Raw genomic sequence first — 13,813 nt, forward strand, 5'->3', positions numbered from 1 at the left:
GTTGAGAAATGACATGGAATGTGAGGGATCCTTTGTTATTCCTTTTGAAGGGAAGAATTACAAGAAATTTTGTATGATGAATGAGCCTTGTTGTTTTGTATGTAAGGCAAAGGATCACATGACAGCAGACTGCCCCACTCTCTCAAAAGAAGCGTCTACTCCTCGGTACCTTGACAAGCCTAAGGAAAAGACAAGTGTCATTCCAGAAGCTTCTGTATTGCCTTCTCATCCTGGCCCTTTTTCTGCTGAGGATCAATGGCAGACAGTGAGGGTAGAGAAGGGGAAGAGAGTGCAGAAGAGAAAATCAGAAACAGAAGATAAAAGGGCTGCTGACCGAACTGACATTGAAGATGAAGCTGACAAGGACTTTAAGCGATCCGCAAGGTCAAGTGTTTTGGAGGAGACATAAATTGTGACCAAAATGGGACAAATGGAAGATTATGAAGATGCTGTTCCTGAAGTTACAGATCATGGGAAGTCTTTGCTGCCAGATACACCCAAAGACCTGTCGAGGATTGAACAGAAAGATGGATCATCCATGAACAAGCCTGGCATGGTAATGAATAATGATTCTGTGGCATCTCCTGACCTGTCAGAGTCAAATGAGACTGAGATGTCTGTCGCTAACGCAGTACATCCAGACAAATCAACAACAACTGAAATGAGGATTCATCATAACTCGATGATTGATGCATCCATGGCAGCAGTTCTGCATGAAAGGACCACCACTGAAGCACCAAAAGATACTGCAGAACCCCTTCTTATTGTGACAGACAGGCAGAAGGTACCGGTCTTATAAGCAACAAAAGCATTACCTGCACTTACCGAGGTCTCGAGTGCTGCCACGACGTCCACAGTAGATGTAGACAGTGAAGTCAAGCACAGTTCTACCGTTGCACCTCAAACGGATGATCTCCCTGTCCCGACCATCGAAGCATCTTCAATCCCTATAGCTTTGCCAAGCGGTGAAGCAAGGACTGCTTCATTAGTACCAAAGGAGTGTTCATCTGTCACCAAGAGACAGTGCAAAGTCAGTTTTACGTGACGACAAGGTAGAAGTTTTGTCATACAGTGCAGATGTACCAAAAGAGAAAGACCATAAGCTCCCAGACAGCGAAGATGAGGAGAGCATCGTTGACTGGGAAAGGGATCAAGGATCATTAACGGGCATTGAATCGGAACTGCCCTCAGGGCATCATTCGTGTATTCCTGGAAATGAAATATTACAGTTCCTTGAGATTGACTTGAGAAATATTACAGTTCCTTGGCACAGCTAAAATGTCATTCCGTGGGCTGTCAAGGAAGAACATATACCTACTGGTCATGCATTCACGCCATGACATGGCTCTTGCAACCCGACGGGATACTCCCTGGTGTGAGATTCTTCCACTTACTTTTCAAAGTCATCCATGTTGGGGTTCGCTCTGTCTCTACCCAATGCCAAGAACAATGGCGGACTTAAGTTGGAGATTGCTGCATGGTGCCTTAAGCTCTGGAGCCATGATGCGGCATTTCACAAACATTCCAGAGGAATGCTGCTTTTGTGGTGAAAGAGAAACGTTATTTGCACAGTTGGAAGAAAGTCGAAACTGCTCTAAAGCAGTGGAAAGATTCTAAAACATTCGTGCATTCCCCGTATATACTGAGAGATGGACAAAAAAGCAAGACTTCAGGTTCGGCTGAGCAAGTCCAAGTCAGGAAGTTTCTTGAAAAGTTGCTAAGTTATGGGGCTAAGCATGAGTTGGCTTCGACTGTCTTTCTCCTTCTATAACTCTCATTATATGTAATGACAGCATTATGTCTTCGCCTGGGATCACTGAATGTTAACAGGTGTAAAGACGCATTTCGTTTGCACCAAGTATTGTCATTCTGTTTAAAGGAGAAACTTGAAGTAGCATTTCTGCAGGAGACCCACACAACCCAAGAGGCTGCCTTCCAAGGGGAAAATCAATGGCAAGGATTGGCTTTTTTCAGTCACCTCACGGATACATCTTGCGGAGTGGCTATCCTCTTTTCGCCAAGTGTGAAACGTGAAATACTCGTTGTAAATGAAGTCAGTTTGGGTCGTTTTTTACATGTAAAAATGAGGCTTGAAGATTTTGTTGTTTACTTCATCAACAATCAACATTTATGTACCATTTATAGGAGCTGCAAGGGTGAGATTCTTTGATCACATATGGAGATTCATGCTCACCTTGGCTGACGACGAAGAGTGTGTGATTCTTGGAGGGGATTTTAATTGCACTTTCAATCCCTCCCTAGATAGGGTGGGTAAAGAGCCGCACAGTCCTTCTGCTAAGGTATTACAAGTGGCAACACTGTTCAACCTGAGAGACATTTGGTGTGTGCAGCACCCCACAGAAAAATCATTTACTTTCACTAGTATCAGGGGTGGTAATATCTCGCAATCCCAGTGAGACAGATTTTACTTGTCTCGTTAAGAAGGAAGCTCTTGACTGGTAATATATTCACAGTACAGTGGGAGACCTTTTGAAGGACAGAAAGGGAGGCCTTCTCTCACCAGAAGAACTCGCAACGAAAATGGGCCTACGGACAATTAGAATGCCCTCAAGGATACTCCAAGAGGTTAAAATGTCTTTGGGATTCTCTAGATATGCCAAGCAATCAGGAGGCAATGAGGGTGACGGAACTTTGCAGATGTCCAGCAGCAACTCCATGGACTTTAAAATCAAACCACCACATTGCGAGCTCCTTCAGGCACCACCCGCACACAACATGGGTTGGCCCCCCTGGCGCAGCTAAAATGTCATTCCATGGGCTGTCAAGGAAGAACATATCCCTACTGGTCATGCATTCGCGCCATGACATGGCTCTTGCAACCCGACGGGATACTCCCTGGTGTGAGATTCTTCCACTTACTTTTCAGTCATCCATGTTGGGGTTCGCTCTGTCTCTACCCAATGCCAAGAACAATGGCGGACTTAAGTTGGAGATTGCTGCATGGTGCCTTAAGCTCTGGAGCCATGATGCGGCATTTCACAAACATTCCAGAGGAATGCTGCTTTTGTGGTGAAAGAGAAATGTTATTTCACATCTACCTACAATGTCACCATCTTCAGCCAATTTTCTTGCTGATGAAAAACCTTTCGCGCTTCTGGCTTCACTTCTCCCCAACACTCTTCATCATTGGACACCCAGTTAAGAGGCAGAGCAAGTCATGAGATCTCGTCAATCGTATTTTAACTTGTGCAAAGATGGCAATGTATAAAACTGGGAAGGTAAAAATTGAGAGAAATGTGGTGGAATAGTTATGTGAGCCTGAAAGATTTGATACGCTCACGCATTATCTCAGAATAGAAGGCGGCAGAATATGGTAACACTGTTCGAAACTTTAAGGAAACTTGGACCATAAATGAAATACTTTGTAGTATCTCTCCACAAGGCACTTTGCTCTTATTTGTATGAATATGTTATTTTGGTAATTTGCTTTTTCTTCCCCTCCCTTTCTCTCTTGGTGCTGCTTTCTCTCAAGATGCTCCACCTTATCCACTGCAGACCAGACGGTGTACTAGCGGGGGTGAGGAGAGCGAGCGACATTAAATATAATTCTGGCAATTCTAACAAAAGCACTACTACTGATACTACTTCATCTTCTTTCACTCCACAATTTTTATGAACTGGCTGACCATGCCAGGGTGTCATCGATAACTTGCCTACTCTTTGCAAAGGACACCGTGGGATCTTTAACGTCCAACAACGACGATCACCGCCAATGTCCACCCAAGGGACAACACATGCATTGATGCCTCCTGCTGTGAGCAAAACATCAGGACAACAGTTTATAGCTGGGTTGAGATTTGAAACAGGGATAGACAGCTCAGAGGGGAGTGTGCATACCTCCATGACCTCGGCTGTCCTGCCAGCCAAAGGAAACTGCAGCAGATTAATATCACGCCCAATCACCTATGGTATCCAGAGTTTATGTTTGTCCTATGGCATGAATTCAACTGTACGAGTAATTGTTGCTTACTTCGAGGTGGACAAGATAAAGAGGAGAATTTACAAACCTGAACAACCACTTGAGGACAGAGAGGCGAACCAGTAAATTGTGAACTCTCTGTACATTGTTTACAACTAGCTATTATTGCTTGAGTTTGTAAATTCCCTTCACTTATCAAATTCCTTTCCATACGACAAAGAGAAACTTTGGATATCATGGAATTTTCCTGCCATCTAATCTGCTACAACCCCCTCTGTGCATTGTGCAATGAGCTTTGGACCCGCTTGACCTTTCGCAAACATGAAGCATTTTCCCTCAACTCATTAACCAGCCATATTGATGGGTCAATGAATCAGCAAATTAAAAATAATGTTTGCTTCACAGACCATGTTTAGTTTGTAAAGAATATTTCGGTCTTTCTTCACCCCATCGATTGACAAAATGTTTTCTAACACTGCAGAAACATATTTTGCAAATGTCAGAAAAAAGATCTCCCTTTAACAGTAATTTAGCTAATTATTATTAGATCTGGCTAATTATTATCCACCGAGGCTAGACAAAGGTTATGTGGGGGTCACCCCTGTCTGCCTGTTTGTCTATTTGCTTGTGAATGGGATATCTCAAAAAGTTGTGGACAAATTAAAACGAAATTTGGTGGACAGGAAGGGTTTGTGACAAGGATGAAATAATTCGATTTTGGTGAAGGTCTGGATCCAGCTACTAGAATTTTTAAAGTGATTCTTCACCATTGAGTGTGAGGGCGAAGAACAATATATAGCACGATATCTCAAAAGGTTGTGGACGGATTTGGACGAAACTTAGTGGACAGGTTGGTTGTGTCAGGTCAGGGCAGGTATGGGAGCATGCGCCGGAGCAGCGCGTCGCTGCGTCCACTTTCCGCCGGTACTCCAGGGGCCTCTGTCTGGCCATCGCCGAAGCAGATGCCTCGCCCACCCCCATCTCCTTGAGATGCTGATCAACCTGCTGCAACTACGAGGCACGGGGTCGGCCCATTGGCCTCCTCCACTCACGAGGCTCCCTTGCTGAGAATCTGGTGAGCAGGATCAGCGTCAGGAAAATGAGCCACATGTCCATACAACCGCACCTGACGTAGACATATGTTGACATATGACATATGTTGAAAAGATGGTTCTACCTTTGGTCTCACCCAAGAGTTAGATATTGATTTGTCAAATTATTATCCAAAGCGCTGAATGACAGAAATATCACATAACATAATACACCTGGGCACGTTTGACAGTCAGCTCGGATACAAAACTTGATGCAACCAAGTGTTAATCAACCTTAGCGACTACAGAAAGTGAAAACAGAATTAAAATTGAAATTGAAATAAATGCGTCAGGCCGCTTGAAGCAAAAATCTCCGTATTCTAGGAATCATTCCCAACATCATTATACAATTTTAAAACCCGCATTTATGGCCGTGAAATAAATACTCTAAGTGTGTGCATTTAATGGCTGTATCCAGGACAGAGCTGGACCCCAACTAAAAAGGACCCTCATGCCACCGAGAAGCTCAATCAATCACTTGACCAGCCAGCTCGCCTTTGGATGAAATGCCCTAACAAAATCTTAAAACGTCCGTTTTTCACCGGAATTCTTTCAGATATTTGTAGAGCAACCATCTAAAATATAAACATTAACCTCAGACTACGAATAAGCAGTCCCTCACGAGGACAGGTTACGAGGTGAAGCAGCGAATGGAAAGCATGTGATATCCCTTCCAGAGTCTCACGGTTATTTGAATTCAATATATTTTCCTCATGAAAAGTGTGTTTCCGAGCGGATTTGCACGAAAAATAATCTTCATTAAACGTGTAGCTCCACCAGAAGGTCCCAAAAGTGAAAACAGAAATCAACTCGAACTTAAGACAGCCTCGTAAAATGGCATGGAAACGGATGGAAGCCCATGGAAGCTACCCCTCCCTGCAATGCATTCCACACAGACAGAGGATATAAACATTCAAATTATCACAAAACTTGATGCAACCGAGTGTTAATCAACCTTAGCGACTATGAAAAGTGAAAACAGAATTTAAATTGAACGTAAAATAACCGCGCGAAGGCGTGTTAAAGTCAATGGACCTCGTGTTGCCCAATAAACATGGCCAGACGATAGAGGTTAACGAGAAACTAGTTGGTCGAATTAAATCAATTTAATAATCCCTATGAAACCTATTATGCATTATAGCAGTCCGATGCTTCCTTATAGGGCATTCAACCAATCGGTCATTTTGCACTTGATGACCCTGTAAACCTTGACCCCGAGGCAAAGATTTGAAAAAGGGCTCAGACGATGTATAGAGAGCAACTAGTATTATCATCGTGTTAAGTTACAACTCAATCAGCTGAGACGTCAAGGAGGAGATAGAAAAATAAAAATTGTTGACAGACGGACGGACCTGAGGACATCGAACGGTTTCAGTAGGTCAGCTCGCTGACCTAAAAAAAACAATGAATATGAAAAATGCTTATGAATGAATAAATTATCAAAGCACTACTGGTGTGAATGACTTGGTGAGATCAAGTGATTTATCACAATATATATGCTTGAATAAAATGGCTGTGTATTCCAAAGATACAGATGTTGATTTTCATTCCAGGTCATACAGAATTCACAGTTCCGATTGAAATTAAATTTTTATAAAGAAGGGCGTATCGTATTTATGAGAACAGAACCTTGGGGATATATGAAATGAATGATTTAGGGTATAATTGGTCGTTTAAAATAAACCTACAAGACCTGAAAGAATTTAATCGGTCTTGCAAAGAAGAACATTATCCACTTGTTGGGGAGAAAGAGATATGTGGAAGCACTGTTAGAGCTACCAACAAATAAAACAAGCAGTCATAGACTGGTACTTACGAAATCGTCAACTTGACCTCTGACCTTGTTTAATAAAAGCTGTCTCCAGAGAAGGTAGCGATGCAAACCAGAAGTTTCTAGGATGATTCTGTACCAAACCATCAAAAATCATAAGGTCGACCGAAGCAAAAATCTCCATTTCTCCACGCAATTATTTAATATTATTTTATCAAAGTCACAAAACCAAAATATTCGGCCATCCACCAACAATCTTTACATAATCCGATGGCTTAGCAAGTCAGGCATGCGATGATAACCTTTATTGGGATAAAAAATGACTTTTAATCACCATCTTTATCGAAAACACCGTCAGCGCGCACACGGAAAATCTTTATGTGATCAACGACGCGTCTGCTCGAGCGCGCTGCACCACGTGATGACCCGTGACGCGGCGAGCGAAATATTTTTTATACAATCTTAAAACGTCTCCAAAACATCCGATTTTTACCAGAATTTCGACAACTGAGTTTTAAGCGTCCTAAGCGATCGCAAAAACTGAAGACAAAATTAAAATTGAAGTTAAAACGAACTCGTAACGTCGAGCGAAGCAAAAATACTCCATTTCTCCACATGAATTTACAGAATTATGTTTGACCTCACTGTGACCTTGACCTTTGACCGATTTTGACAAAAATCTAATCAGCGCTAGCCATCACCCTCCTGAATCAGGTGGTGTAATTTGACATTGGTAGTTTCTTCCGTTCTCGAGTTATGGTGCCTACAAACAAACACACACACACAAACAAACAGAGGACGGAAGTCATCAATATACTTATGAAATCTTTAGATTTCGTAAGTAACAAGCAGTCATAGACTGGTACTTACAAAATCGTCAACTTGACCTCTGACCTTGTCTAATAAAAGCTGTCTCTAGAGAAGGTAGCGACGCAAACCAGAAGTTTCTACGAAGATTCTGTACAAAACCATCAAAAATCGAATGTTTGACCTCACTGTGACCTTGACCGATTTTGACCAAAATCTAATCAGCGCTAGACATCACCCTCCTGAATCACGTGGTGTAATTTGGCATTGGTAGCTTCTTCCGTTCGAGTTATAACTTTTTTTTGGATGTTTGACCTCACTGTGACCTTGACCTTTGACCGATTTTGACCAAAATCTAATCAGCGCTAGCCATCACCCTCCTGAATCACGCGGTGTAATTTGACATTGGTAGCTTCTTCCGTTCTCGAATTATCGTGCCTACAAACAAACACACACACACACACAAACAAACACACAAACAGAGGACGGAAGTCATCAATATAATTACGAAATCTTTAGATTTCGTAAGTAATAGAATAAGTGACAAATCAATAACAGCTTTGCTGTAGTATATATAATGAAAACACAAAGAACAGGATTTTATGCAGGAAGTAAGGGAATACTAACCAACTTAGGAAATAGGATGATTGGGGGGGGGGGGGATTATCTGTCATATATATCTGAAACATAAATTTTTGATCCATATAAATGACACCAATAAAGCTTCAAGAAAATTATCATTTCTGTGTCCAAGCATACCTACAAGAAAAGGGTATTCAGTATTTTAATAAACATGTTCAACAACATAAGAATGGGGGGTTTTCAATAAAAGATTGGCTTTATACTGATGTTAATAAAACAAGTTTAGATTTAACAAAAATGTTAAGTAATGAAAAGGTTTTAAAGTTGAAAAAAATTATAAAGCGCTTTTAGAAATTCAGAAGAAATTTTAAGTTTCCTGTTGTAAAAAAATTATTTTGGATACAGGAATATCAAGAAATCCAGATGAATAAATGTATGATATTCTATGGGGTGAAAGTGGTTCAAGGGTTGAAAGATGTTGATGACGTAGATGAAAAGGAACATGTCAAAATAATAAATAAAAAGGAAATTTGGGAAAGATTAAAGAAATGAAACCAAGAATTTTCAAAGATTGATAAAATGATTAAAACAAATGTTTTAGGTGAAGAAGAAAGAACCCATAACATGACAAAAGTAGAATGAGGAATATTTATGAGAAACATCATCGAAACAAAATAACTGTAACAGCATGTTGTTTTACCTCAAAGCGGCAAGCGCGGGCGTCGGCCTCAAGGCAGAAAGCAGCAAGCGTGGGCGCTGGCCTCAAGGCGGAAAGCAGCAAGCATGGGCGCCAGCCTCAAGGCGGAAAGCGCGGGCGTCGGCCTCAAGTCGGAAAGCGCCGGCCTCAAGGCGGAAAGCGCGGGCGTCGGCCTCAAGGCGGAAAGCGCAGCGTCGGCCTCAAGGTGGAAAGCGCGGGCGTCGGCCTCAAGGCGGAAAGCGCGGGCGTCGGCCTCAAGGTGGAAAGGGGCAAGCGCGGGCGTCGGCTTCAAGGCGGAAAGCGCAGACGTCGGCCTCAAGGCTGAAAGCGCGGGTGTCGGCCTCAAGTCGGAAAGCGGCAAGCGGCAAGCGTCAGCCTCAAGGCGGAAAGCGCGCGCGTCGGCCTCAAGGCGGAAAGCGCGGGCGTCGGCCTCAAGGCGGAAAGCGCGGGCGTCGGCCTCAAGGCGGAAAGCACGGGCGTCGGCCTCAAGGCGGAAAGCGCGGGCGTCGGCCTCAAGGCGGAAAGCGGCAAGCATGGGCGTCGGCCTCAAGGCGGAAAGCGGCAAGCACGGGCGTCGGCCTCAAGGCGGAAAGCGGCAAGCACGGGCGTCGGCCTCAAGGCGGAAAGCGGCAAGCACGGGCGTCGGCCTCAAGGCGGAAAGCGGCAAGCACGGGCGTCGGCCTCAAGGCGGAAAGCGGCAAGCACGGGCGTCGGCCTCAAGGCGGAAAGCGGCAAGCACGGGCGTCGGCCTCAAGGCGGAAAGCGGCAAGCACGGGCGTCGGCCTCAAGGCGGAAAGCGGCAAGCACGGGCGTCGGCCTCAAGGCGGAAAGCGGCAAGCACGGGCGTCGGCCTCAAGGCGGAAAGCGGCAAGCACGGGCGTCGGCCTCAAGGCGGAAAGCGGCAAGCACGGGCGTCGGCCTCAAGGCGGAAAGCGGCAAGCACGGGCGTCGGCCTCAAGGCGGAAAGCGGCAAGCACGGGCGTCGGCCTCAAGGCGGAAAGCGGCAAGCACGGGCGTCGGCCTCAAGGCGGAAAGCGGCAAGCACGGGCGTCGGCCTCAAGGCGGAAAGCGGCAAGCACGGGCATCAGCCTCAAGGCGGAAAGCGGCAAGCGCGGATGTCGGCCTCAAGGAGGAAAGCGGCAAACGCGGGCGTTGGCCTCAAGGCAGAAAGCGCAGGCATCGGCCTCAAGGCTTTCTTTCTCCCCAGTGGATTGTATCCATAGGCAAAAGGCACCATTATAAATACGATTATTGTTCGACAAATCATTTTTCAAGCAGCCTTCTTGATATTGCTGCTTGTCATAAGACAAATTCAATCATACAAGGTTTGTACATCACACAAGTTCTTTTCTTGTGCCCATTTATTTCCGTTTTCTGGAATGCCAAATCACCACACAAGAGGTCGAATAAATATACACAGGATGAGGGCAGCATACAGCCGATATTATGCAAAGTACTTCTTCAGGGAAAACATTTGCTTGTGTACAAAATTGGAAAAAAAAAAAGAAAAAAGTTTGGTACAACATTAACTCATTGGTATTGAAAATCTCATATGATCTCCATTTTCTTTGTGCAACAAACAGAGAAATTATATAATTTTGCTGAACTTCAAAATATTTTATCAATATGGGGAAGGAGAAACATTTTGCTGTGCCGCAAAATGTGGACAACCCTTACATAACCCATCTATACTGGAAAACCATCACTTGATGTGGTCGCTTACAAAAATCTGCTGTGATCCATAATGCACAAAGCCAGCTGCCATTACATCCATCCTGAACAGATGTTACCTCAAAATCTTCTCAATGGTTTAAAACAGGAGCAGTGCAATGGAAAGTTAAGACTGCAAAGTATGACCAATCTGTCGAATCAATGTCTGAAAATGCAAAGAAATTGGCAATAGCAAATGATAGAAAAATAAGTTATTGGCTTCAATTATTCCAACGACTGAAACTTTTCAGCTCAGGAACATGAGCAAGCTCACAAAAAGGAAAATCTGTAGCTCACACACCAACTCTCAAGCTCACACACCAACTTCCAAACACAAAAACAATGAATATATATATATATATATATATATATATATATATATATATATATATATATATATATATATATATATATATATATATATATATATATATATATATCGAGCAATGGTACTTCTTCAGAGGCCAGTCAAGCCACATATAACAATCCAAGAACAAGTAATTTAGTTAATACCATATTGCCATGGACCGAGTTCCTGGAAATGACTCAGACAAAGCAAATTATTCTTACGCAGAGTAGACAGCAAGTATCAGAATGTGTAAACAATTGTAGCACTTGTAATATTATTGTTTACGTTTTCCTTTGTCATCCAGCTGAAAGACACCAGAGTTTAGGATTTCCAATAAAACAATGATGGCTCACATGAGAAGACATGAAAGTTGCAAATAAACTCAAGAACTTGCGTCACACATTGCTGGATATGATGACATAATTCTCTGCAATATATAATATTTCTCACAATAATCCCATTTAAAGACTGCAAAAACTGAATTGATGAGCATCACCATAAAGCCTGGTTTACAATTAAAAGATAGTGTTCACATAGCTGAAATAGGATAAAACATTGAATCACTGAAAGAAAAAAACAAAGCCCTGGCTGTGCTGGTGTGTGCATTGCACTTTTCGTGGATAGTCATACAAACGTCCAAAATATAACATTTATCGTATGTACAAAAATGAAATAAACAGTGAACATTCAAGATGGTGTTAACAAATATTTTCAAACCACAAGAACAAGGTTATAAATAAAAAACAAGCTGGTGTAAGGGCAATCAGCTCCTATGAAATAATGTGAATGCACCAACAAATAACACTGCATCAAATAATTTGACCGAAATTTGGTAAAGCATCACTGATGGTAGTATCTGATGCTAAAGAATATGTTTCGACTGGACAAAACCCCAAAACCACAGGCTGACACGTAAGGATAAGAACATAATCTCTAAAACGCCAGTCTTCTGAAAAATCATTTGCATACCTCTCCAACATTAGAAAGTTTAAAGGTTTATTAATCTTTTTAATACAGTTTTTTTTTTTACACGAACAGTGAAACAAAAATTCAGATTGGAAAAAAAACAAAAGAACTTAAAAAAAAAAGATAGGTTGGTTCGTAAGAAGTTAAAATTCAATGGAATCGAATTCCATGCATCTGTGAACTGAAAACCATTATTTTTCCAATCTGTGTGTTCTATTAATGACTTCCTCCCCCTCCGCTCACCACAAGTATCAAACATTCTACAATTCTTGTACATCTTGTACTTAGAAAATCTTTAAAGCTGTGAGCATGTCATGTGAGAAAAAACAAACAATAGAATAACAGTTCATGAAAGCCATTCCAGTTCCATACCCAGAGAGACAAAATACAGTCAGTTTTAAACTGTAAAAATTGGGAAAATTACAGGTTAAAACTGTTGTAAGGGGGAACTTTGTGACTGAGGGGTATTCATACTTAACGAGCCATACTAGAGCTAAAACAAGAGCACACAAAGTGTCCAGCACCATGAACATGAACAAAGACAAGGACTGAGAGCCAAACAGGTGGCGTGAATTCAAGCCCAAACACATCAGCCGAGATTGATGCTCCCGGAAAACATTGTGAGCAGGAACATGATGGCAAACCCAGTGAGAAGACCAAGGTTTTGCAGTGCAAATGTGATCAAAGAGTTATTTTCTTTGTCCTCATTACTGACTTCATTCATTTCTGGAAACTGGGGAAAGAAGAAAATGCCAGACAGTTTTACGTCGTAACTAAACCAGTAAAATTAAAACAATGGCAGTCTCAACATTCAGTAAAGCAGAAGTGCAATGTAGCATTTATGATTGCTTGGAAGGTGTTTTATTTTATTTCTGCAATAACTTTGCTCATTAATAAAATCCTTGTTGGTCTTGAGAAGCCTATATAACTTTACTTGTTCAAAATAAATACATAAAATTGTGAATCTGCCCTTTGGAGAATTATTCAGTTAATCATGCTTTCTCAAAACCCAAGGTAGGGGGAGGGGGATATGGGATATTTATCTGTGGGTGCCATCTGGAAAGCTTCTCATTTGTCTGCAAAGTTCCCTGAAACCACTCATCCTTCTCTTATTTTACAGTGAGCCAATCATGTACGATTCTACGGTACCCCCATCCTACATTTCCCCAATCTTTCTTTGCTTTTTCACCCAGGGGTCCCTCGTGATTTTTGGACTTGACCCGTCCGCTCAATGGTGTTGATAAATAAAAACTAAGCACTTAATGCACAGCCTCACCAAGGTATATAGATTATAGTAGATCTTAGAATGAACCATCTCTTAAAGTCGATCTGCATGTGCAGAAACACTCATCCTCAAATTGGGCAAGGCGAATAATTCTTCTTTTAATGTCGAATTGAAATAATACAAGATCCTTTACAAGAAACATTGATGCAAGAGGAGACTGTTAGGCCCATCAAAACCTGCACGATTGTCAGCCAATGGTTATTTGTCCATGCTCTATCCTTTTTCAATGCTGAGCATCAAGCAAGGAAGCAGTATGTACAATTATTAAAGTCTTTGGTATGACCCGGCCAGGGTTCAAACCACTGACCTCCAGAGTCAGCGCGAACGCTCAAATTACGCCACCGAATTAGAGGTGAATTTTTGTTTGCTCGTTATTTTTAAGAAACCGCCAGTTTTATGTACCGTACTTGTTTTATGTACCAAAACATCTTCGATCTTTCATTGTCCTTCCTTTTCACAATTTTGTAAAACAAGTCTCAGTCAAATAAAATATCAATCTTGTCTCAGTTTGCTGTTGATCTAAATATTTTGCAGTGTGTGGTCACTTCATACAAATGCTCCAGATAAGCTAAGGTTATAATCTCTAGATTTGATGAAATATTTTTCAGTTCGCAA

General features: G+C 42.2%; 1 protein-coding gene across 1 annotated transcript in view; it reads right to left on the reverse strand.

Annotated features, from left to right (window-relative positions):
- Positions 1-10,214: 10,214 nt before the first annotated feature.
- The window catches only part of LOC147018860 (metal cation symporter ZIP14-like), a 207,044-nt gene continuing 203,445 nt past the window's right edge, over positions 10,215-13,813 (reverse strand). The window contains exon 9 of the mRNA XM_085898957.1: positions 10,215-12,646. Coding sequence (XP_085755083.1) covers positions 12,503-12,646 — 144 coding nt within the window. The 3' untranslated portion in view covers positions 10,215-12,502. The remainder of the gene's footprint in view (positions 12,647-13,813) is intronic.

This window comes from Eptatretus burgeri, chromosome 10 (assembly GCF_056783735.1).
Source record: "Eptatretus burgeri isolate ZD-2024b chromosome 10, Ebu_testis_v1, whole genome shotgun sequence".
NCBI lineage: Eukaryota > Metazoa > Chordata > Myxini > Myxiniformes > Myxinidae > Eptatretus > Eptatretus burgeri.